Here is a 25,090-nt window from a genome sequence, read left to right on the forward strand (position 1 = left end):
GAGGGAAGAATGATCAGAGGAAGCTCTGCACTGAAAACACCACCTTTTTATCCCCGTTAAAGTGCCCCACAGCACAAATCTCTGATCATTTCCAACCTGGAGCCGCTCATCAGTCTCTTTATGCTGTTGTAGATTTCTCATCAGGAATTACCTCATCCAGTGAATTTCTTATGTTTATCAGCACTAGAATACTGTCGCAACATTAATCTACATTATAAACATATTGATGTTATTAATTGTTTCATGTCTATAAATAAAGCACATTAATTATTTAAGCTTCTATTAGCTGTGTGGTGTCTCAGTTTACAAATCATGACTGGGGGTCTTTAAGCATGTACATGTACAAAATGTTAACCATATTTCTTATTAAAATATATGAGTCCAACTGATCTCACAAAATAAGTACCATTCCAGTTTGAATCTTTTTCCATCAAAAACAGACGATCCTAGATAATTTTTTTTGGTCTACAGCGGTCTTATTACCTTTTCTTTTTCTTTTTCTCTCGCTTCTTCAGTTTCTCCAGGTCTTTCTTGGCGAGTTCGATGATGTCAGAGGTCTCCTTCTCGGGCGCCAGCAGCGAGGGCCCTCCGTACAGCGACTGACGATTGGAGGCACGAGACAGATTCTTCCTCAGAGTCTCGTTCACAGCTTCGCTCTCCAGGAGTTTGGCTCTGATGAGGGGGTGGGGGGGGAAGGAGGAACACATATGTCACCCAGGAGGGCAGAGAATTTCAAAATATACTGAAAATTGATGTTTTGTAAAACTCCAGCCAGGGTGAAGATTTTCAGAAACTCTGTTTTCAGTGTTGACGTGTAGGCGGGCAAAACAGAGCTTTTGGGCTTGTAATGTCAGAGTGTGCGGCGTTATCTCTTCTGTGAGGCGTCACTAATGAAGCGGCATGTTGTGCAACGGCGGCATAAATACATCCATGAACGGCGGACATGGCCAAATAACCTGCTAACGGGACTTTTCACGTCTACACTTAAATGAACAGTTTACTCTTCCACTATATTGAGGAACAGAGGTGTCAAAATGCCGGTGGTCACTGCTACTTATCCAGTACAAGACGTCGCCGGTGTGTGTGTGTGTGTGTGTTTTTGCCTTTTTGTCTACATGGAGATTTTTTAAAAACAGTGCTTTTGTTGACAGGATTTTTTTTTGAGAACAAAGGAGGAAAAACACTGTTTCTAAAAATACCCATGTACGTACGGACTAGTCCTAAGTACAATCAAAGATGTTGGAATGCAGATAAAATCATCTTGACTAATGCCCCACAATGCAATGCAAAACAGAAAGAAAAGAGCTGATGAAAGAAAAGCCAGCTCTAATAAAATGTTATTAAACATATTAAATCTTTTGGAAAAATGATTTGCAGTAATATTCAATAGACACAGTTTTGATTGACATCCATCAGCAGGTCTTGTATTATTTTCTGTTAGTAAGCAAAAAGGCACAATGATGTTTTGTGTACAAACTAAAAAAAAACAGTATAGATAATAAAGTATTACTATTTCCCCTAATAAATAAGTATGTAGAATGAACTTGGAGCCCAGTTAGCATTAACATAACAGTGAGAGTTGTTTACCTGAGTTCTTCAATTTCTTTGATGTAACCCTGAATCATGTTTCCAATTTCTTCAGTTCCTCCTTCACCTGGAAGAGAATCAAAACTATTTTAGATGAGACAGAGGAAGAGCAAAATGTCTTTTCTAACCAAACTAAACATGCCCATCCTGTATTCACTGTGGCTTTGCGATGAGCAGAATCAAGCCAGAGATGAAGACAAAAGAATGAAAAAATAATAACAAAATTATCTCGTGGAATATGTATTTGTTAATGCTCAAAACGACGTACCTGCCCTGGCGAGGACCTGGTTGGCCTGGTCACTGAGCACCTGGGTTAGACGCCCCCTTTGCGCATCGATGGTCTCTTGCATGGCTTTCACTCTCACCCTCAGGTTGCTGTTCTCCGTCTGCAGCATGGAGTTCTCGTGGAACATGTCGCTGAAGCTCTCCACGCCGTCCTCACCTGTCAAGCGTTTACCCTGCAGGGAGAGGAGGAGGCAATACAGGGGACAACGTGTTACTCATTAGAAATAAATATACACAATTTAAACATGTTCTTGAGCTTCCTTTGACATGAAATATTCCATGGTTCATTTTATAAACTCCTCACCGTCTTGTACTCCATCAGCTCTATCTGCAGTCGAGCGATCTCCGTCCTCAGAGCGCTGATCTGCTGGCTGGCCTTGTCCTGGTTCACCATCACCTTGTTCTTGATGTTGCGGGCTCGGTTGGCGTACTTTAACGAGTTCAACGTTTCCATGAAGTCACGGTCAGACGGGCTGATGCACGCGATCATCACTGTTTGGCTGAGGGAAAAGGGAGGCGGATATTCATGTTTGGTTCAGATGCACAATTCTGACAAAGACTGATGAACATTTCGCTAAAATGTATTTGATGTATGATACATTTGAAAAAAAAAAAATCATTAAGATTCAAACAGAGTGAAAGCCAGACTTCCCTGGGTCCACAATGACAGAGATGGTACTTTATGAAAAAGGTGAAATCAGTCGTCCACCGACCTGTTTCCTCCTAATGAGTCCTGTAGAAGTCGGGTGAGTTTGGAGTCTCTGTAAGGCACATGTGAGGACCGCTTGCTCCGGTCGCCCAAAGCACTGATTACATTCCCCAGAGCGAGCTGCAGCAACAGAGAGGAGAAAAATGGTTTAAGGTGATGCAGCAGATTTTTATTCCATGAATGTTCTTTTGGATTCGTTTGATAAGATAAATCTTATAGGTTTTCAGTCTGATTTTCACCTCATTTGGGCATGCAGGGGGTACGTTATACGATGTAAAATGCAACAATGTGTGAAAAAAATAAATTTTCCAGACGATACATTTGTAATGTTTCATGGTCGTCCCTGCCTTTACCACTAAAATTATGCTGACTTTTTCCATCAGGAAAACACATCTCAAAATACTCCAGAAAGCTAAGTAAATAGAGGGAGCACAAGAACTTAAAACTAAATGCTGTTTCCCTCAGAAACACTTATATATTATATAATATTTACAGCTGAGGAGCTATATTTATGCACAGACCTCAACCTCCTTCATCCATATTAGATGATTAGATAGATTCTACTGAGCATAAGAGAACTCAACACACAACTGAGATATCTGTATGGAGTGAGGTATGCTCAAGGGCTCAACTCCTAAATAAATACTCATCTCAAACTGATTCAGTATAATTGAATTATGATTACTTATATATTACTCCAGTTAGACTAAATAAGATGAATCCAAATATTTTGGATAACTGTGTCAAATGCAAAGCAGAAAAAGATAATACTTGTGTCCTTTCTTCAAGAGAAAAGAACACTACACTGCAGCTGCAATCAACACATCCAAATCATTGTTATTGACAGAACTCCAGACTGAAGCTTGTGTATGTTGTTGGGTAAAATAGTAGAGATCTTGTTAAAGGGTTTTTATTCAGTAAATCATGCCACTCGTAGCTTTAATGATAATGTTTACAGGGTTTCTCCTTCCTCTGTGCAGTATTTTTCTTTGAGTGCAGGGTGGACATTTATGAAATTCAGCCACTAGATGGCAGTCAAACTCTAGTATATCAGTGGCTTCTCTGCATCACTGAGTGACTTTACAAATCCTGCTGGAGTGATGCAGAGAAGGGAGAAGCAGCTCACCAGTCCACAGTTGATGGAGATGCCCTCTTTGGCTCGATCGCCCGTCGCTCCGGTTCTCTTCAGCCTCTCAGAACCAGCCAGATCCACAAAGTGAAACTTGGCTGTCAGCGTCTCGTACTCGTCCATCTCAGAGTTCCCGTTGGAGACTCTGTTGTCAGTCTCACTTTCTTGCTGAGTGACAGATAACAAATACAATGTTAACACAACACAGCAGCATTGTTCAACTCCCTGTAGCACAAGTCCTTCTTATCTTATCTTTTTAAATGATACTGAGACTCTACTAACATTGTCAGAGGCACAGACGCGAACTTGGCACAGGTGGATGGTGAAGATGGCATGGGATCGAGAGCTCTGGACGTTCATCTGAGTGCTGGCTGTGGTGCGAGAGAGAGCCCCAAGCTTCAGGCACTGCATCATCTGAACAGACAGAGAAAGAGCTTTTAAATATTAACATGCCAACTCACTTTGACACAGCTGTGAAATACAACAACAACAAATACTCTCTGGCATTTATAAAAGCAAACACCAACACAGGGATGAATAAAATATGAGTAATGAGGGTATTTGTAAAGGCCTAGATCCATTGATAAACATAAAATTAAGTCATTAATATTAACAATGTTAGTTACAATGGGCTGGACGTTTGTTATACACACACATGCGGTTCGTTACCTCAGCCTCGGAGGACACGGTCCGTGTGGTCACTCCTACGGTGTAGATTCCCCCGGTGGCGTCCTCGTGGATCTTGATGTGAGATTTCTGCTTACTGTCTCGTACCGAGTCAAACAGGTCCAGAACTTCCTCATTATAAAGCTACAGGGAGACAAAACACACATACATAAAATGTTTTTAACCAGGCAGATACATCACTTTAACTTTAAACCATGGATTAAATCATCAACATTCACAGAATATCTGAAGGTTATTTAAGACCTTCGTAATACCATCTTGAATTGTATTTAGGACAAATATAAGAACAAAAATAAATACGCAAGACCAACAATTCCAGCTTATGTTTGACTATAATAGGTCTGCAAATTGTGAAATTAATATTGTGGTCCATCTGTACTTTGCAAAAACGCGAAATATTACCAATTATATTTGTGTAATTACTGGTCAAAATATCTCATAAGACATACCTAACAAGTAGTATTTCAGTGAGATATAGGGATTTGTTTTTAGACAATGCATCTTGAATATCTTGTTAAGTGAAACTTAACTTTTGAGCATTACAGATCTCTTTTTATCTTGAAAGACCTAAATATTACATCTTATTTCCATAAAATTTACCAAACAGATTTTTGATTTACCTATTACAAGCAAAAACACCTTGTAATCATTGTTATTTATTTACTTATTTTTGAAGTGGCCTTTTTCCAGTACAGATCTACTAACCCTGTTGTGTGAGTGGACACACAAAAAGAAACGTGCCCCTGTATAGTGTAAAAAATAATAATAATAGTAATAATAACAAATAATCTGTACCTCTCTAGCTCTGTATTGTTCACACACTAATCTAAAATCTTTTTTTTAGTTTAGTTTATATACTCCTGATACTTTATGATACAATGTTGACTGCTAAAAGTGTAAAACTTGCAGTGACATCTCATGTATTACCCTAAATCATCTATAATTTGGACGCCGTTTCCAAAAAGCTTCTTGCATCTGGAAAAAATTAAATCTGGGGGAGATATGAACAACTGCCATGTAAAAAAAAAGGGTAAAATTTAAAGAATATGAATAGTTACTGTTGGAGACTCGTGTCTGAAACTATCACCATCTGCCTAGTGTTTGATTTCTGTTCATATCCGTATTTCTTGGCCAACATTCATCCACCTCTCCAGTTCTTCTCCAGGAATCTGAACACTGTCACAGTCTGATGGACCGGCACAACTGTCTACTCACATCATTGCTGTTAACTCTTCCTGTCCAGACTGAGACCCCCCCACCACCACCACCCCACAACACCTCCTAACCCCCCGATGACAGCTGCTGCAGTTCAATTGTCAGTGTGGATATTTTCACATGATGGAGCGCTGGTGTCAAAGCTTGTTAAACGAGCAGTGTCAACAATATAAGCCTGACCCATAACATCTCTGTAAAGCCTGTCCTAATTCTACTAGTGAGAGAAAGATTATATTTTGTTTGTTTTATTTAGCTTAAAGAAGCAGGTAAAATAAAAAATTAAGAAATCATTATTTATGATACAGTGGGGGTGGATGTGTACCTCGAGGAACTGGGCGTTGATCTTAAACTCAGGTACGGGGCTTCCCTGCTCCTGGGCGGCCTGTCGGCGATCCTCGATGCCCTTGAAGAGGTGGTGGACGGCGCGGGGGACGATACCCAGCTCCTCCTCTACGATGTTGACGTCAAAGCCCGTCCCCATGGTGTAAGTCTTCCCTGAACCAGTCTGGATGGGGAGACACAAAACAACCAAAAACACATTATTAATGAAAAGTATGACTTTGTCTTAAAAGGGGAACTTCACCAGTTATACACATCAAAGACTAAATATGTGAAAAATGTTGTCTAAAGCCTTTTGTGGCTCCAGAGGGAGCTAGTTGAAGTCTGATAAACTGCCTCAAGTGATGTCACTTGAGTCAGCGTCTGTTGGGGCTGAAGACTACAAGTTTGAAAATGAAAAAAAAAAAAAAAAAACTTTTAGAAATAAGTGAGTTTAACAGACTTCTGTAGCCCGCTCCACATCTCTGCTGCAGGCTAGCAGCTCAAGGCTACATTAGCCGCTGACAACTAACTGACGGTGGTCAAGTTGCATTGTGGGTAATGGGAGGCATCATGTTTGACAAGGAAGAAGCATGCATGGAATAAAAAAGATTGTGCCGATTCAAATTAGATTTTTTTTTAAAACTGTCTTTGTGAATCCGGTAATGTTTATTATTTATTAAAGACTTACTATTTTTAACTTGATAAATGTATCCTTTATCTTCAAATAGTTTTTTTCTTGAATGATTATTTAAGTTGTTTATGTTGTTTTGATATTTAATAGGTTCATTTACAATTTTTGGCAGTTTTTCATTTGATTCTTGACAATTGGTAGTAGAGATAAACCACGAAATATCAAATGTATTCTCATCTTAATGTTTTATTGTAATATATGTTTGATTTTACACTACTATTACAAAAGTATGTGGACACCGGAACATTACATGATTGTTGAACATTATGAATGTCATAATTAAACATTATTAATCTGCTGCTATAACAGCCTCCACTCTTCTGGTTTCAGGCTTTCCACCAGATGTTGGAACCTGCCTGCAGGGATTTGCTCCAATTCAGCCACATCAACATCAGTGAGATCAGCCACTGATGTTGATGGTGATCAGGTTTGGCTCACAGTCGGCGTTCCAGTTCATCCCAGAGGTGTTGGGTGGGATTTTAGGTCAGGGCTCTGTGCATGCCAGTCAAGTTCTTCTACACCAAACTGGGGAAACCATTTCTTTATGGACCTGGCTTTGTCATGTTGAAACAGAAAAGGGTCTTCTCCAAACTGTTTCCACAAAGTTGGAAGAACACTATTGTCTAAAATAACATTGTGTGCTGCAGCATTAAGACTTCCCCTCAACTGGAACTAAGGGGCTGAGCCCAAACCATGAAACAGACAGAAACGTCCACATACACTTGGCCATATACTACAGTGTATTTCACTTCTGCCCTGTAAAGTATGCTTAAATTATTGACTTCCTATAATTCCCAGAATGCCTTTTGACATCCCCTAGAGATAGACAGGAACTCATTGCTTGTACCTGGGGGCTATACACGTAGTTGGAGAGCAAGTTTTTCCAGTCAAGGAAAAAAGGTGACTTCTGTCTCTTTATTTAAAAAGAATGCCGTCTCAATCTGGTTAACTGAGTCTATTGTCAGTGGAGAATATTTTTAACCATTTACCTGCACTTTTCCTCTGCTGAAAAATGTTAAACGTATTGCTTATGTTTAAGAACATTGAATAGACATGCTAAGATTTACAAACCAGTTTAAAATTTACTTTCTGCTCTCATTACTGTCTGTTTATATCTGCAACCCAACCGGGCAGAGTTTTTGTGATGCAGCCGAGTGGGTCGGTCTAAATCTAGATTAGTCCCTGTAAAGCCAAACAGGTCTGATCCAGGCCAAACCAACAGCAGCCTGTACTCTCTCTGTGTGTGTGTCAGAAGTAGGCCAGCAGTGACAGAAGCAGTTACTGGGGAGATATGGGTTAATATGAACGCACATTAATGATGTATAGCTGTCTAAAAAGGTGTGTGTGTGTGTGTGTGTGTGTGTGTGTGTGTGTGTGTGTGTGTGTGTGTGTGTGCACTTCGCTTCACTTTGAATCGTGTGAGTGCCATGCAGCAGGAGCTCTGTCGCCATGGCAGCCTAAGCAGTAGGGGAGGTAAAGACGGAGGAGGGGTCGGGGGGGCTATGAGGCCCAAACTTGCATGTTATTTCCATGTGGTGAACTTGAAGAGGGAGGGGGAAATGGAAGAAAAAGGGGACTAGCTGAAGAAAAATTAAGTGTACAGATGTGAGGATAGCATTGATCTTCTCATCAAAAAAGTGTATTTCCCAAAATATCAAATTATTCCTTTAAAAATATGGTTGGACAAGGTCACAGAAGTTCAAATTCCACAACAGAAGTCTCCTCTGGTCTCCTTTTACCCAATTGTCAACACTCTCCAACTCTAAAACACCCCTCTTCTCTTTCTTTCCTCAAACACACAAATCCACGCAGCCCATTTCCCTACATCCACCCAGCTATAAAGCACCATCGGCACTGCAGCTGTGACACTGAGGACAAAGACTCGCCTGTCCGTATGCAAAGACGGTGGCGTTGTAGCCCTCGAAGCAGCCCTCGATCAGCTTCTCTGTGCAGGTGGAGTAGATGACGTCCTGCTGGGAGTCCATGTCGAACATGTAGTCGTAGGTGAAGGACTTGTCTTTCCCCAGGATCACCTGAGGCTCCCCGGGCATCACATATGTGCAGATGTGACATCCCTCTATCTTCTCCCTGGCCAGCTGAGGACGAATCCTACGGAAAACAGAAAAAAACAGAGAGATGAGAGCTTGTTGAGGTACACAATGAGGAAGTACACTTATATAATCTAATGAAACCCAGTGCAACCGGCGCCAGTTGCATAAACTCTTGGTCTTAGATTCTAATTAAGCCTGTCTTAATATTAAGACTGGTAGGAAAGTTCCACCTCTCCCCCTGGCTTAGCCTGAGGTGAGAGCTTTGTTGTTGTTGTTGTAGAAGGTCAGTTGGCTTACTATTTCAACTGTGTATCCAGATCTGCCACTTATTCCTCCTTTACGAAGCTTATAACTGACAGTTTCTGTTAAAGCTTTCTGAAAAATGTTAGTTCAACTGTGTTTATTACCGAGGTCGTAGTTAGTTGTGGTTTTGTACTGGACTGCAAATGTGTGAAATGTGTTTCTAAAATCCTCCTCCTCCCCTCAGTTCACGCCTGAGTAGGTAGAGTGTCCCCTTTTTGTGTTCAAGGACACATTGCACAGTTTCTGTAGCTGCTGTTAAGTACGATGGCTACTGTGGGGCTTCAACCTGTGAATCACACCACAATCTTTCTAACCGGGCTGCTGAATAAGTTAACGCAATCCTGGAGCTGCTTCATTAAGCAGTCAGCTGGAGACAGAGTTAGTTCACACATGGTAATTCTAGAGCTGCAATAGCATATTTTTGACAACCGGCCAGTAGAAAGACATTATATAAACACCCCCTTTTGAGGTCTAAATGCTGAAACTGTCCATGTTATTTTGACCGTCCTAAATCACAGGAACATACTGAACTTGTTTTTGTAATTACAAACATTTTCATCTGCTCCAGATGTGTGGTTTTTAGTACAAGTAGACTGCAGGGTCAACATCCTAATCTGACCCAATACTTTGTCCCATAAAACCTGCCAGCTGGGTTAATATGTACTGCTTTAGCGTGTATATCTGTCTGTCTGTCAAAGCTGAAATGCTGAATGTTAGTAATGTCCTGAATGACTGAAATCTGACAGGGATTAACTAGTTTAATGTGGATGTGAGAGAGGAGGAAGAGAGAGACACAGTGGCACTGTGTGTGTTGCAGTGAAAGTGAGCATTTATTTCTTTAGTGAAAGAAAGTTGGTACGGTGTAACCAACAGTATAACAAACACAGAGGCTGTGTTCAAGGACACAGACAGGAAGGAAAGCACAACATCACCAAATGATCCTGTCTTGACTGTCAAATACAAGGATACGATTTCAGCTAAATCAGTTTATAACATTTTGAGACATACAGGTTGAAAATAACTTCCTTCCAAAATTTGGTAAAGGTAAAAATAAGCCTGACAACAGTTCCTAAGTTATATATAACTATTAGGGGTGTCGGGATATACCGGTATTGACAATAACTGATATTTTAAAATGAAATATTGATATCATGTTATTAATACACAACACTGATATACGATAACATTGTGTGAATAATACAGCACCTCTGAAATCATTTTATATATATATGATTATGATTACAGACTCTCTCCACCTCTCTCCACTCGTATTTTGAGTGTAATTAATTTGCAATAAAAAAAAGCACAATAATCAAATTTGAAGATTAATTTGACTGATTTTTTTTTCTATTTTTTCTATAGATAGATAGATTTGTTTTGGCCACGATAATCGTATAGAGAAAATATGATATTGTGACAGCCTTAATAACTATACTATAGTTATATTGAAGTAATGACATGAATTTGTGAATCAAAAGCCAAAAGACTGCAAACTCTTGATTGCTGAAAAGAAAACAATTCAATATTATTGTTTAACCAATTTCCATAGAATTATATCATATCAATATCATCATAGAGTTTTCATTTTACACTATTTTGTTGTTTAAATTTATTATTTCAATCAAACTGAAATTAAAAACTAACAAATTGTTTCATATTGTGATATACATTTATATTGGAAAATTATTTTTATTAAAATTATGTAAAATTTATGCTGCATTCACATGGAATAAGGCAGACAGACAACACCATTTCAACAGTACAAGAAAAACAGACAAACAGTCCGGCGGAACGGCAGGACATCAAACTGAAATATGCATGACGATATGTTGCCATGATGATGAAAACAAATAAATTAAATGAAATATATTTGTCTACTATTTTATGTTAATATTCTAGTAATGCATGTAGTAGCTATAAAATGAAACCTTCTCGTAATATTATATTGCAAACTTAAACAACTTTCTCTGGCGTGACGGAGCTGAGTAACATCCGGTTGTAAATTCCTTCTTACTTTTAGCAGGTTAGGATAAAGACTTGCACATCCATTATTTCTTATTGCACACTGGAGAGAAGCTCAGTGGACACTCGAAACATTTATTGAATCAGTAAATCAAATAAATGTTTCAGTCCCTTCAGGCTTCCTTCAGAGTGTGAGTTGGTTAGACATGATGAGAACACGGGAACTCATTTTCTGGAAAAGGTCTGTAGGGGCCGAAACGTTGATGTACTGATTTCATAAATATATTCCAAGAGGGGTGTGAAGGAATCTACTTTTGTACAAGATACAAAGCTGTTCTATTTTTAACCTCATGCTTCATTAAACATACTCGAATGTTATCAATCCTAAACCTCAAGCACCACAACTCTGTCACATTAGGAACTGATTAATGCAATGCAAGTCATTTACTGGTAGGAGAAAAACCAGCTGAAGGGCCAGGATTACTCTAACGTCAAGGGTTAGCATGTAACACAGCAGCATCAGCATCTATGTTTACCTCATACTGGTAAATTGTGACCAAGTCGGACAATCTTTCAGAAAGTATCGCTCTGTTGTTTCAAACAAAACTCTCCTCGTGGGTTCAGCTCACAAACAAGCTTGGAAGAAAAAGCACCTGACAGCAGGCCTGCCAGTCTCTCTGTCCTGTGTGGATAAGGGCCTCATTGTGCCTCCAAGTTTAGGGGAGAACAATGCTGTGAGGGGAGCACAGTGCGGCCATTGTGTCCGTCTGTGAGACACTGGATCCCAGCGCTGACACCAACGCCGCGCCTGCAGGATTACACGGCTGGACGGAGGCGAGGGAGGAGAGGTAATGTCCTGCCTAGAGGTCATGACATGTCCGCAAATAACTACACGAAATGAGTCACTGAGTGAGGTAACGGATGAAAGATTCTACTTTACAATGCAAACTATTCTTTTTCCTTCTACTGGCTGTTTTTGGTAACACAAAGTCCCTCAAGAGGAGGAATTTTGGCTCATTCTTCTGTTGCACTTTGTCTCAAAAAATATCAAGAAATCGTCTACAGTAATGATACAGCAGCAGCCTAAACTGTAATAGCTGCATTTGACAGAGACTTTTATGTTAAAATATTGAAGATTTCTCCTGGAAAACTAATTCTATAGCAGGCAATCTAAAGTGTTTATTTCCGGCCTAAGTGTTTATTTCCAGCCAGCAGCGAGCAGCCGACTGCGGACAGACCCAGATCTGACTTTGCTGCCGCCTTCGACCTGAAGTCAGACCTTCGTGGAAGGTGGAGGTTCCTCCTCCAGCCAGGAGCAGAGCTTCCCCTCGCTTCTCTGCCGGTCCCCATTGGGATCCAACACCGACACCACGCTGCTGGAGGCCCAGGCCATATTGCTGGGCCTGCTGGAGTTACAGGAGGTACGGGAGAACCAGAACCAGGACTGCACGGGGCAGACTGTGAGATCCTTTTGCAGCAAAATGAGAGGTTTTCTAGGGGGACTCTGGTGCTCGGAAACACTACCGCTTTTGTCCACAGGGACCGCCAAAATCAACACAACATGAAAGCTCCTTCTAGTAGCTTTAATACAGCAAATGTAATATATTCAATGACTGAGGCTACTTAAACTGATTAGAGACAAGAGGTTTCATCACTGCTAAACAATTTCCTGAAGGAAACCCTGAACAATCACGCATTTCTGTGATTCTGACGTATCCTCAGTATAACTAACTAGCCTTCAGGTATGAGTGAGAGTAGCTGTTTGGATTTGATACTGACACATCCTCAGAATACAAACCCCTGGGGTAAACAGGAATAAACAAGGGAATAAAATCTCTTCTTTAATCCTTCTCTGTACAGAGCTCGTGTTCTATTGTTTGGATTTCACAATAAATGTGATCCCCTGTCAATCAATTAGCACCCATGACAAATTCACCATATTCAACCAATTACATGTTTCCGTGGACTGTAAGAGTGTTTTAGCAATCTAATCCTTTCCAGTAACCACAGGGGGGGGGGGGGGGTCTTTGTTTCAGACTATTTAGCTCACTAATTGGGTGTGTAATCCTGTCTGTTTCTCTCCCACAGTACTTTCACGCCCAGGAATCTGATGACATTTCCCAAATTTAATCTCTTTTCATCTGCATGTTCAGCGAGACTTCTTGCTGTACTGTCAGGGTTTTGGTGGACATTTGTTTCTCATTAATGCAAACATTAATATTAGATAGTTTAGTCTAAATAATTATAATAGAATTTTCCAGGTTTTTTCCCTTTGAATATTATATGTTCAGGGCTTTTATTTTGAAAGGTGGGAATGGAAGGAATGGATCTGGACTGCGCTGCCTTTGTCAAGGTTGAAAGGAGTAATAAAGTTTGTCATCTTGGTTCATACTATGGAGCCTCTGTGTTGTTGTTTCATGAATATAGGCACAACTCAACTCGTTCCACAGAAAAGGATTAGTTGCCTTTATTCGCGGTGCAAATAAATGATGCCGCTTTTTCGTAGCGTAATATTCGCGGTCTGACAACAGTTCAACCATATCGTCCAGCCCCCCCAAAATAAGGCTCCATGACCTGCTCATTAGTTTTTCCTTTGTAATATACAAATTAATAATACTATGTTCAAACAGGAAATGTGCAGTCAAAAATACAATGTAATCACTCTGTGGATTTGGACTTTGCGTGGGAAAAAATGTGTCAATTCTGATAACAAAAGTTTAAGCAGTGGCTGAATTTTTTTGGGACATTTCTTATCTGGAACTATCATCAGCAAGAGTCAATAATGCACAACCAAACACAATTTCAATGTGGACAAACTTACCTACCTCTACCTTTAAAGATCTAATCCTTAACCTAAATAAGGATGCTCTGTCTGTGTAGCACTGTCCTGTTGGTTGGTGGAGTAGTGAGAGGTGGGCAGGATAGGGATGGGTAGCTGGGTTAAACGATCAAAATATAGACGGTAACCTGTTGTATTGTCTGGAATATGTGGCTGCTGCAATAAAGTGATAAAAAAGAGCTAGCTGAATTTGCAGCCATTTCATTAGCTAAAAGATTAGATCAATAGATACGATTAATTATCATCAATGATGCATAACAAGTACACACAGTAAACTGAGCATCACTGTATCAATACAAGAAAAACAGTTGTGGGGACTCATCTATTTTAGGGGCATTATAGGGGGAGGAGCTGAGGTCAGAGTTCACGTGAGGGTCAGCGTCAAGGGTCATGACGTCTCTGAAGCAGAGACCTGATGTCTGGCTATCTGTAATCAATTCAGATACGAACACAGAGGGTCCAAAACAACAACAAAAACACATCTGTAGGGGCTCTGTATTAAACTGACTCTGAACATGATCACAGTTTGGGTTCAAGTCTTTCTCTAAACAAAGCACAGAGGTTATAGATACTATGTTTTATCTGTGCTTTCTAAAATACACAGCTTGTTTCTGAGCTGTTGCCATTCAACTATGAACACTGGAGCACGCCCAAACCTGCTGCCACACCCCCCAATCTCTCAAAACTGTCAAACATCCTCCTCACTGTCCTCAATAAATCATCAAGAGAGGGGTGAAGGATTTGGAGGTGTGTGTGAGAGAGTCTGTCTGTCTGAGATTGCAGTCTATGAACTCCTTTCAGCTTCCTCTTCAGCTACAGTTCTCATAGTCTCATAACTCGATATCGATATGATCGATATATTGCCCAGCCCTACTTTGTACTACTTCATTTGTGTCTGCAGCCGTACTGCAGAGAGGAGGAGGAATACAAAAAAAAAAAGATTCAGAGCGGCCTTTGTTCGTGCACACTCAGCCAAAATTCAAAGCCACGCACACAAAAGCTGAAACTCCACTCCCAGTGGTCTCTGCAGACTGGATAGTAAACAGGCCAGATCTTTATGTGGAGTTTTGCTGAGAGCAGCAGTGCGGCGGCTTGGGATGATGTCACCTGCTGCCACTGGGCTGCCCACTCATAACGTCTCACTGTCCTTCACAGAGGAGACAATTAAGCCTGTGTGAAGGCCAGAGAGAAAGAGAGTGAGTGCAGAAGAAAGACAAGGTAATAAGAGAGAAAGGGTTCATCTTTGTCGCACACTTGGCTCATTGCCCGACACTGAAGGTCGGCGTCTACATGCCTCCTTGTGGTTATAATCATATGAGGCACCAGGAAAAGGCTTTGATAGAGCAGGTGATTGCTCCAAGCCTGTCAGCCGTCACCTGTTTCCTTTCTCACCTTTCACGCACTGTAGGACACATGAGGAAATCATTTTTAAAAAGACAGCATGTGACAGAAGGGTTGGGTTAACCTTTTAAGTTTACTACATCAGGACAATTCAGAACTGGTCAGGTAAGTTGCAAATTACAACAGCATGTACTTTGCTGTTATTTGTCTGTCAATCACTACCCTAAAGAACCCGGCAGTCCTCGGGGCCTTTAGATGAGACCATTTAAGTTTTAACTCAGGTGTGTAAAACAACCTGAGAAAAGGGACTTTCAAACACCACAAACGAGAGGTCATTGATCCAAAAGCCACTTTGTTGCGTTCATGAAATTACTGAAAAAGCTGCATTAACTGGAGAGGTAGTAGCTACAATTTGTGTCAGTGCTCACTTGATGTATAAGACAGCTTTTACTAGTGACAGTTTGCTCAAAACTAGTCATTTATAGGCAAAAAGTTCATATTTTAAAGTTATCTGAAACGCAAGCTCTGATTCCAGCATGTAGGTAACATTGCTCCTTTTTATTGCACTGATTTTTGCATCCAGCAACGTCACAATAAGGCCATTGTTTATTTATATAGTGCAACTAAAAATGGCTGAACTTATACTATACATACAGTGCACAAAACAGTAGTAACACTCTCCTGCAATATAATAACATCAGTAGACAATATCGCTCTTACCAGCGTTGTAGGAGTATATTGAGGCTGAGACAAGACCAAGATTTTGAGGGGTTAGGAAAAAGTCAAGGTCAAGACCAGAGCAGCATTTTAAAAGTTGTTTGCTTGTCGTCTTGCTGACAGACCTGACAAAGCATGAATTCAGACTTTTTGCAAATCTGCATTATTATGTAGTTATTTCAGCATCTTTTTGATCCCTTTATTGCAATTAAATCACAGCACAATCTGTTTATTTTGGGTTCATACTGCAGTAGAGACGTGTGGCTTGCTAGATACAGTCAGTGCAATGGCACTGTATGTGAATACAGTTCGCCGCCGGGTGAGGTTATGAACCCAGACACGACGGCGTTTGGTTGTCTGACATATCTGGGACTACCACGACATGTACAAAGTAGCAACATTGTTTATTTCTTCCATGGTTGGCAAAAATAAAAGTTGTTGGTATCTATGGAGACAAGCTCCTTCTCCTCTCTGGCACAAATGAACACAAATGATACTGGTGTTCCAACTTGCACAAGTAAAGAAAGGCCAAAAATTTGCTTCGCTCTTCGTGAATGCGACATTATAATATAAAATTACAACCAAACTAAAACCAGACAAAGTATGATCTTAAAAACATTTGATTGTACATTAGCCAAATAAACAGTAAATCTCACTTCATTTGAACATTTGTACTAAAAGAAAGTTTATTTTCCAGGTCTTATTTCCAGGAATAAGGTCTCAAGCTGCTTCTTAAAACCCATTTTTCCTAATTTATAATACTTGCATATACAGACGTAGGCAAAGTTGTTGGTAACGTTCCGTTAAAGAGAGAAAAACCCACAATGGTCACTGAAATAACTTGAAACTGACAAAAGTAATAATAAATAAAAATTCACTGAAAATTAACTAATGAAAATCAGATATTGTTTTTGAATTATGGTTCAGCAGAATCATTTAAAAAAACAAACTAATGAAACTGGCCTAGACAAAAATTATGGTAACATTAACTTAATATTTTGTTGCACAACCTTTTGAGGCAATCACTGCAATCAAGTGATTTCTGTAACTCTCAATGAGACTTCTGCACCTGTCGACAGGTATGTTGGCCCACTCCTCGTGAGCAAACTGCTCCAGCTGTCTCAGGTTTGAAGGGTGCCTTCTCCGAATGCATGTTTCAGCTCCTTCCACAGATGTTCAATAGGATTTAGATCAGGGCTCATAGAAGGCCACTTCAGAATAGTCCAATGTTTTGTTCTTAGCCATTCTTGGGTGTTTTTAGCTGTGTTTTGGGTCATTATCCTGTTTGAGGACCCATGACCTGCAACTGAGACCAAGCTTTCTGACACTGGGCAGCACATTTCGCTCCAGAATGCCTTGATAGTCTTGAGATTTCATTGCACCCTGCACAGATTCAAGACACCCTGTGCCAGATGCAACAAAGCAGCCCCATAACATAACCGAGCCTCCTCCATGTTTCACATTAGGTACAGTGTTCTTTTCTTTGGATGCTTCATCTCTTCGTCTGTGAACATAGAGCTGATGTGACTTGCCAAAAAGCTCCAGTTTTGTCTCATCTGTCCAAAGGACATTCTCCCAGAAGCTTTGTGGCTTGTCAATATGCATTTTGGAAAATTCCAGTCTCGCTTTTTTATGATTTGGTGTCCTCCTCGGTTGTCTTCCATTAAGTCCACTTTGGCTCAAACAGTGACGGATGGTGCGATCTGACACTGATGTACCTTGACCTTGGAGTTCACCTCTAATCTCTTTGGAAGTTGTTCTGGGCTCTTTGGTTACCATTCGTATTATCCGTCTCTTCAATATGTCATCAATTTTCCTCTTGCGGCCACGTCCAGGGAGGTTGGCTACAGTCCCATGGACCTTAAACTTCTGAATAATATGTGTAGCTGTAGTCACAGGAACATCAGGCTGCTTGGAGATGGTCTTATAGCCTTTACCTTTAACATGAAGGTCTATAATGTTCTTTCTGATCTCCTGAGACAACTCTCTCCTTAGCTTTCTGTGGTCCATGTTCAGTGTGGTACACACCATGACACCAAACAGCACAGTGACTACTTTTCACCCTTTAAATAGGCAGACTGACTGATTACAAGTTTGAAGACACCTGTGATGCTAATTACAGGACACACCTTAGTTTAACATGTCCCTATGGTCAAATTATTTTCAATCTTTTCTAGGGCTACCATCATTTTTGTCTAGGCCAGTTTCATCAGTTTGTTTTTTAAAATGATTCTGTTGAACCACAATTCAAAAGCAACAGCTGATTTTCATTAGTTAATTTTCAGTAAATTTTTATTTATTATTACTTTTGTCAGTTTCAAGTTATTTCAGTGACCATTGTGGGTTTTTCTCTCTTTAACGGAACGTTACCAACAACTTTGCCTACGTCTGTAAATATGGCAGACCTTTCCAGTGAAGTCTGGCTTTAAACATCACAATTTTTTATTGCATTTCATTGCATCTTTGTCATTAATTTTAAACATTCCCACAGCCCTTACACACAGTAGTGGTAGCATATTACACTTATACGCTAGAAATCACCTCAGCAGTACGGGGATTAGTGCAACAGAGCTCAGCTGGGGAGTATGTGCAGGTTTAAAGAGAAAGACTTAACACTGTGGGGGCTGGAATGATATCCGGATTTCACAAAACCGTGAAAGACTTGAAGCATGTGTGCGTTTTGAGGCGAGCGAGGCACCTCACTGTGCAGAAGCAGCAGAATAATATGCAGAAGACTACTGATGACTACTGCAGTTTGGCTACATCCGCAAAAGTGCCTGGCAAAAAAAGAAAAATAATTAAAAAGAAAGACATCTTAAGCTCAAATATACAGAATCTCTGTGGCTTTGGTGGATGCTTTTAAAGTGCCTTGTAGTACAATGAGAAGGCACATTTTTAGTATCAGAAACCCTGCTAGAAGTGGTTTCATGCTCTGTCCATTCAGCCAGACGGGACCACCTACAGCACCAGACAAAGAGCTCAGAGCTCCGGCGTCGACTTTAAACTGAACACCAGACCACAGACGAGCTGCAGGAAAACCACAAGCACATGCAATCTGTGCCGCAGCCCAAAACACATCCATCACCGATAAAAGCTTTGACTTCATATCTGAGGAGATTCAATATTTCCTAATAATGCACCAGTATGTCTTTATGTCTGTGCAGCACTGTCTGTACTCTGCGTGACATAGAGGATGGGGTTGCCATGGTGACCGGTAATGGAAGCAGAGAATTAAAGTCATAATCCGATCCCAGCGGGATGTAAAGCTGGTCTGGACGACTAAAAGATGCCAAGAGGTGGGGCATCAGAGAGAAACAAGCTGGATCAGCATCCCGCCACCCGTCAGGGACTTCAGGATGAAGCGCAGAACCCAAACGGTGAATTAAGCCCAACGTTTTCTGTGTGCCTCTCCATCCTCGTGACTGAAGCTTCAAAAAGAGTTTATCGTATAATTATTCTTTACCCACAGGGATCATTTTACCTCTTTTCAAGTGTAACCACTTGGCCAGGCCTTAGCTGTGCACTCTGGTAATTGCACAAAACTGGCTAACTCAGTCTGGGTTAAAAATCTTACATTTAGAGGACATTAAATATTAATTAACCCAAAATGGAGTTGGAAAAGAGAATTTACCCTCAGGGTCAAGTGAAAAGACCTTCCTCAGCTTCTGTGCTGCATCATTAAACAATATTAAAATCAGCAATTTCTCTCTCTTCAAAAAACGGCAAATTTTCAAATAACAAATGCTAGAAATTAGATATTTTTTTTATGGAAGCTGACAAATATGTAGTTTTTAATTAAGACATCTGTACAACATACAAAACCCTCCATCACTGGACCCTCAATTCAGATAGGAAAGAAAAATAAATATGCCTCTAAAACTGTCAAACAATTTAATGCCACAACCCAAAGGGAAGTAGGATAAAAGCTTATCCCTCTCAGAACCAGAGGAAACTCCAATTGCTGAAATCCCTCCTGCAAAGCTTAAAAACGGTAGTAAATGACTGAAACCAGAAGAACATTCCTGCACAGAACTATGATATTACTGGGAAACAGGGCTTGCCATTAATGCCCTTATTATGAGACACCACAACTGACAGATCCAGACTATAAAGAAAAGATCAATATTTTATGTTGTCATATCAAAACATGCTACCAAGCTTTCCCTGAACAGAGCTAGAGAATTGAGACTTGGACTCAAGTGACAAAAATGAAGACTTGATTTGGATTTGACTGCTGTGAGACGTGACTTACTAGAGACTTTACTAGAGATTTGAAAGCAAAAACGTTCAGTTCTCAAGTTTTGACCCGTTACAGTCCCAGAATAATAACTAAAATCCAACAGCTGCAGACAGACAGGCCTTGCATGGTCATAAATCATTAGGCCAAGTAGGGCTGCACGATATGAGGAAAATATGCAATAACGTTGTTGAATATCGCAATATGATATTACTTGCTGTGATAAATAAACAGATATTAACGTTTACTCAGTTCGGCCTTTCTGCTGCTTTCAATATACTGCAAAAATACACAAATAAAAAAAGAATGATTCATTTTAAAGTGTAGTTTTCTAGTGCTAATCTCTTTCAACTAACACAAAAAAAAATCTCTGAGTGCAATATCGCAGTCTTTCGTGATGTGTTTATCGCGCTATTTGACATCGATAAAAAAAATATATATTGTGCAGCCCTTAAGCCAAGTAACAAAAACAGCATCAACACAGTTTTGAAAGGAAAATGTTAAAATTGCGTGTCATTTAATGGTCATATGGAAAACCTGAATCAAGACTTGTGACTTGACTTGTTGTCAAGAACCTGAGACATGAAATATACTCCGGCAGACTTGACTTGCCCCAAAAAGACAGCTCTGCCCTAGAAATACAAACTCTGGGGAGCTATAGCAAGAACAGGGTTAGGATATCGAACCTCAATACATTTTTTGCATGGACACCAATGTGGTTTGTAGGGAGAGAATTAAAAACTATCAAGTAAATATCTTGAAATCTTTACTTTAATAAGATAAGAAGTTACAATTTAGACTTTATTTTATTTGGATCTTATACGACCTCTTACTGTATGTAACACTTGAGTTGTTGAGTTTGACGTCTTTTGTTAAAGAGTTTTGTTGAAAAACACATTTATATTCATCACCATAAGATATCAAAAAGAGTATTCTTTTGCTTACAGCAGCAAAACTCAGAGATCATGTTCACACTAGTATCCAAAAATATCCATGCTGTAAGTAAGAAGTCTTTAGGGTATAAGTGGGACAGACCCATTTCTGTTTTACTGTTATTTAACAACAAGCAAAGCTGTATCCACCGGTCTCATCAGCTCAGTTTTCCACCCGTGTAACTGAACCTAACTTAAAATTGAGTCATATTTTTAAATTAGTTTTTACCTCTATAGACTCGTTACTAGGTGTGCTACAGAGCAACGGTAAATACAGAGAACAAATTCATCACATATTTTTACACGAGGCCAGACAGAGCTTGCAAAAACAAGCAACACACACCCAGGCCTCTGCCAGGGCACAGTGCCTGAGTTTTAGAATCTGCACACCAGTTCATGCTGATGCTGCTGACATGACCTTACTGGTTCATCTTCCTCTAATAAAGCTGTGGACATGCATGGATATCCCACTGATCCTGGAGCTTGTGAGCCTTTTGGAAAATGTGCTTTCAAAAACTAACGGGGCAACGCCAAGTCCCTGTGGCACGCCGATAACGACTTTACTGCTTCCTGCGGGTCAAGGGTCAGGGAGCAGACCACCACATCATTACCAGGGGCGGGTAGAGGAGGGGAAGGTTAGGCAACAGGAGGTGTCAGCGAGGGATCATCTGTAGCTGTCGACATGGAGAGGGAAAACTGGCAGGCGGGCTGGGGTCAGCGTTTCTTCCTCTCAGTGGCTCATGTGTGTATGTATGCACACATGCACTTAAAACAGGGCTTTCAAATGGGGAAAAACATCTTTTGTCGGTCCTATCTAATTCTGTATTTTGATAATGCCAGTTTGTATGCCAAAAACCAAGTTAACTGTGCTGACTCTTAAAATACTCTAAGTTGAAGAATAAATAATCAGGCCTTTCAAAATGTCAGTGCAACCTACATTAATTGTTTGATTATATCTATTAAGTATGTTTTGATCACAACCACAATTTAAAGGTTTATTTTTTTGCATTGTTTTACTGAGATACATGCTTGCTGTCAAACTACAAATGAGCCAGGATTTAAATTAAAGTGACACAGATTTGTCACCTTCAAGTTTACATGTCTCTTATAAATTAAAAAGAAAATACCACTAATTTGTGAGAGAAATGTCTATTTGATTTTTGGGTTGCTGGAAAAAAATAAATAAAATCCTCACAATGAATGATATAAATTATTTGACTTCAGGACATCTCTGACTACATACATGCTGAATATCAAACATTTTTACTGTATCAATCTGTATGCATCTGTATCAATTTAGATAGAAGTGTTTGATTCAACTTTTTCCCATGGTATAGTGTTAATAAAAAGTTCTTTAAAAAAAAATCACAATAAATCGTAATATCGAGTCGCAATCCTTGTAGTACCGTCGAATCGGGAGATATCGTCCCAGCCCTGCTAAATGAACACATTACTGACAACTGATGGTACAGCAATGTTTTTAAAGCCTCCTTCTTTTTCTAGCCTGGTTGATGCACTTTATTTGTGGACACGTCAGTGTGCTATGAATGATGCATCCTTTTCAGGAGTGGAAACACACACGCACATGTTGAACCTAATATGAAAGGTGTTTAATTAAATTTGGATCATCTAGCACAACAAATAAACTCTTACAGTTATCTGGCATCACTGATATAGTACATAGCAGTAGAGCCTAAAAGCAACAGCTAGCAATCGTTAGCATCCCTGTATATACAATTACTGGTGATTCATACTTGCTGCTTCAAAGTGCTGCTGATGCTGCAGAAGAATTAAATATCAGCAACATGTGATTATTATTATTATTATTATTATTATTATAAGACCTATTTCCTCTGGTTATTTGATTTTGCATAAATATATTTACATTACATTTACATGAAGGCATCATTGGTTACTCTGTTTTTGTTGAATAGTTTCAGTCATTCTTAGTTGAAGAAAAAGTTTTTTTAAACACATTGTAAAGATATAATTTAAAACAATACAGTGAGCACTCCAAAACTAGAGCTGTTTTTTGCTGCTGTAAAGGTGACATTTTAATGGCGTAAAATGAACTCCAGTAGCAGTAACACGTCAGTCTGAGTGCTTTCAACTTGAGAAGACTTCTATTCGTCTGTATACGAGGCTAGCACTGAGAAGAAATCAGCCAATTGTATCATTCAATACCAATATTCAGTACTGGGATTCCTCTCTGACAACAACTACAGAACCATCTACGATGCCTTTTTCATTATTTTAGCATGTTTTATACATTAATTTAATTTATTTTTGGCCAAGTTATGCCTTTATTAGTTAGCCAACACTAGAGACATAACAAGCTGGAGGGGAACTGGGGACGTCGAGGTTCCTGGTCAGACCCGTAAACCACTTTTCTATCACTTCTTTTGTACATTAATTCAGCATTTAAAATCCTAATGTATCTGACTGCAATTGAATAAATGGGTCAGTCACCCTTCCCTAAAAAGCACTGCTAACCCTGAATGATTTGATATTTTCATTGTTTCAATATGAATATGCTGAGTTTTAGTGTCCCAGAAATGTTTAGATGTTATTGAAGAAGCAGAAGAATAAGCTTTCCAAAAAAATATTTGCATAAAATTTCTGTATTATACATACAATTGCATTACAAAATTATCGTACAGCATGTGCCCTCAGTCACCCTTTGATTCATACTGACACAGATGATAAGCTCTTCAAACCAGAATGTTCCAGAGCTTGGTCTATACATCTACAGCTATACGTTTTAAGCAAGGTCAAGAACAATAATCCATGCTTTTATTTTTTCTCTGCTGGATTATTGCAACAGACTACATCTATGTCAGTCAGACCACTCTGTCACACCTTCAGCTGGTGCAAAATGCACCCGCACATCTACTAACAAAATAAAAAAATCATGCCTTATTACTTCGATTTTAATGTCATTTCACTGATTACCAGAGATGAGTACAAGATTCTACTTTTCGCTTTTTAAGCTTTGAACGGGATAGCTCCAGCATATCTCAGTGACCTTTTACATCCCCACTGTCCTCCTAGAATACTAAGGTCATCGGATAAGCTGCTGCTCTCCATCCCAGATAATCGTTCGAGGCGTAAAGGTGACCGTGCTTTTTCTGTGGCCCCCACCATCGAATGATTCAAATCCAGGTTAAAAAAACACTTATTTTTGACATTACAGGCAGAGGAAATTCAGTCCAAACCTTATAAACTGTCATCACAGACCACTTGACCAGACACAAATAAATATATCATCCTATTTCAACAACAGTGTGATGTATTTGGGTGAATGTATGGACTGAAAAAATTCCACTTCACTGCCCTCTTTGCAGAGTCAGCCCTGGACTGCAGTGTCATTCAACCATGTGGTGTTGACACAGGAGTCCCCTCTCTGTGTCAACCACAGGCCAACGACACAAAAGCTAGCCCTAAAAATGTGAAGAGTGTGTGTGTGTGTGTGTGTGTGTGTGTGTGTGTGTGTGTGTGTCCATGTGTGTGTCCGTGTGTGCGTGAAGGACACATCAGCCAGCCACCATCTGCAGCTTTCAAGGCAGCCAGATAGCAGATAATAGGTTAGGTAAACACATCAGTCGAGGTCGAGTGGAAGTCGGTTCAGCTCCACACAGTTAGTTAACTATTTGCATCTCCGTTTCTCAATTTCATTTTCTTGCCATTATTTTGCCGCTGGGAGGCCAATCAACACTGAAACGTTTAATAAAGTCACCACCCACGTTTGAGTGTTCACACCTGCAGCTAAATCCACATTACTAACACCTCATGAATATGCAGATTCAGACAGCTGCTACATGATGCCAGCAGGTTGTGGAGCAGGTTATTTGCATACTGTACGCTGCTGCCTTCAGCACTGTTTGATCCACGCCTGCATTTTAGGTGCAAGACTGTCTGACACAGGCAGGAGGGTGTCTGACAACCTCACTGTACAAAAAGGTGCGAGCAGTGAAGAAGCTGTTGTATTGTCTGCACGCAAATCATGATCTCAAAATGTTGTCCTCCATAAATGATGCAGCAAGGTGAGTCAGTTAATATTGAGATGCATCACCTCTCCACATTT

At 39.9% G+C, this 25,090-nt stretch overlaps 1 protein-coding gene and 1 long non-coding RNA gene across 9 annotated transcripts in view; one reads left to right on the forward strand and one right to left on the reverse strand.

Annotated features, from left to right (window-relative positions):
- Positions 1–25,090, reverse strand: part of kif21a (kinesin family member 21A) — a 59,738-nt gene that overhangs the window by 22,326 nt on the left and 12,322 nt on the right. For all 8 annotated transcript variants that reach the window (XM_037767485.1, XM_037767480.1, XM_037767479.1 and 5 more), the window contains exons 2-11: positions 8,511–8,733; positions 5,935–6,117; positions 4,380–4,520; positions 3,993–4,124; positions 3,708–3,878; positions 2,586–2,701; positions 2,177–2,372; positions 1,856–2,045; positions 1,588–1,654; positions 484–672 (exon numbers count right to left, since the gene is read on the reverse strand). In XM_037767485.1, coding sequence (XP_037623413.1) covers positions 484–672; positions 1,588–1,654; positions 1,856–2,045; positions 2,177–2,372; positions 2,586–2,701; positions 3,708–3,878; positions 3,993–4,124; positions 4,380–4,520; positions 5,935–6,117; positions 8,511–8,733 — 1,608 coding nt within the window. The remainder of the gene's footprint in view (positions 1–483; positions 673–1,587; positions 1,655–1,855; positions 2,046–2,176; positions 2,373–2,585; positions 2,702–3,707; positions 3,879–3,992; positions 4,125–4,379; positions 4,521–5,934; positions 6,118–8,510; positions 8,734–25,090) is intronic.
- LOC119486937 lies at positions 11,236–13,956 on the forward strand. Its single transcript, XR_005206619.1, has 2 exons — positions 11,236–11,854; positions 12,149–13,956. It is a non-coding gene; the product is annotated as an uncharacterized LOC119486937 (long non-coding RNA).

Source organism: Sebastes umbrosus, chromosome 4 (genome assembly GCF_015220745.1).
Source record: "Sebastes umbrosus isolate fSebUmb1 chromosome 4, fSebUmb1.pri, whole genome shotgun sequence".
Lineage (NCBI taxonomy): Eukaryota > Metazoa > Chordata > Actinopteri > Perciformes > Sebastidae > Sebastes > Sebastes umbrosus.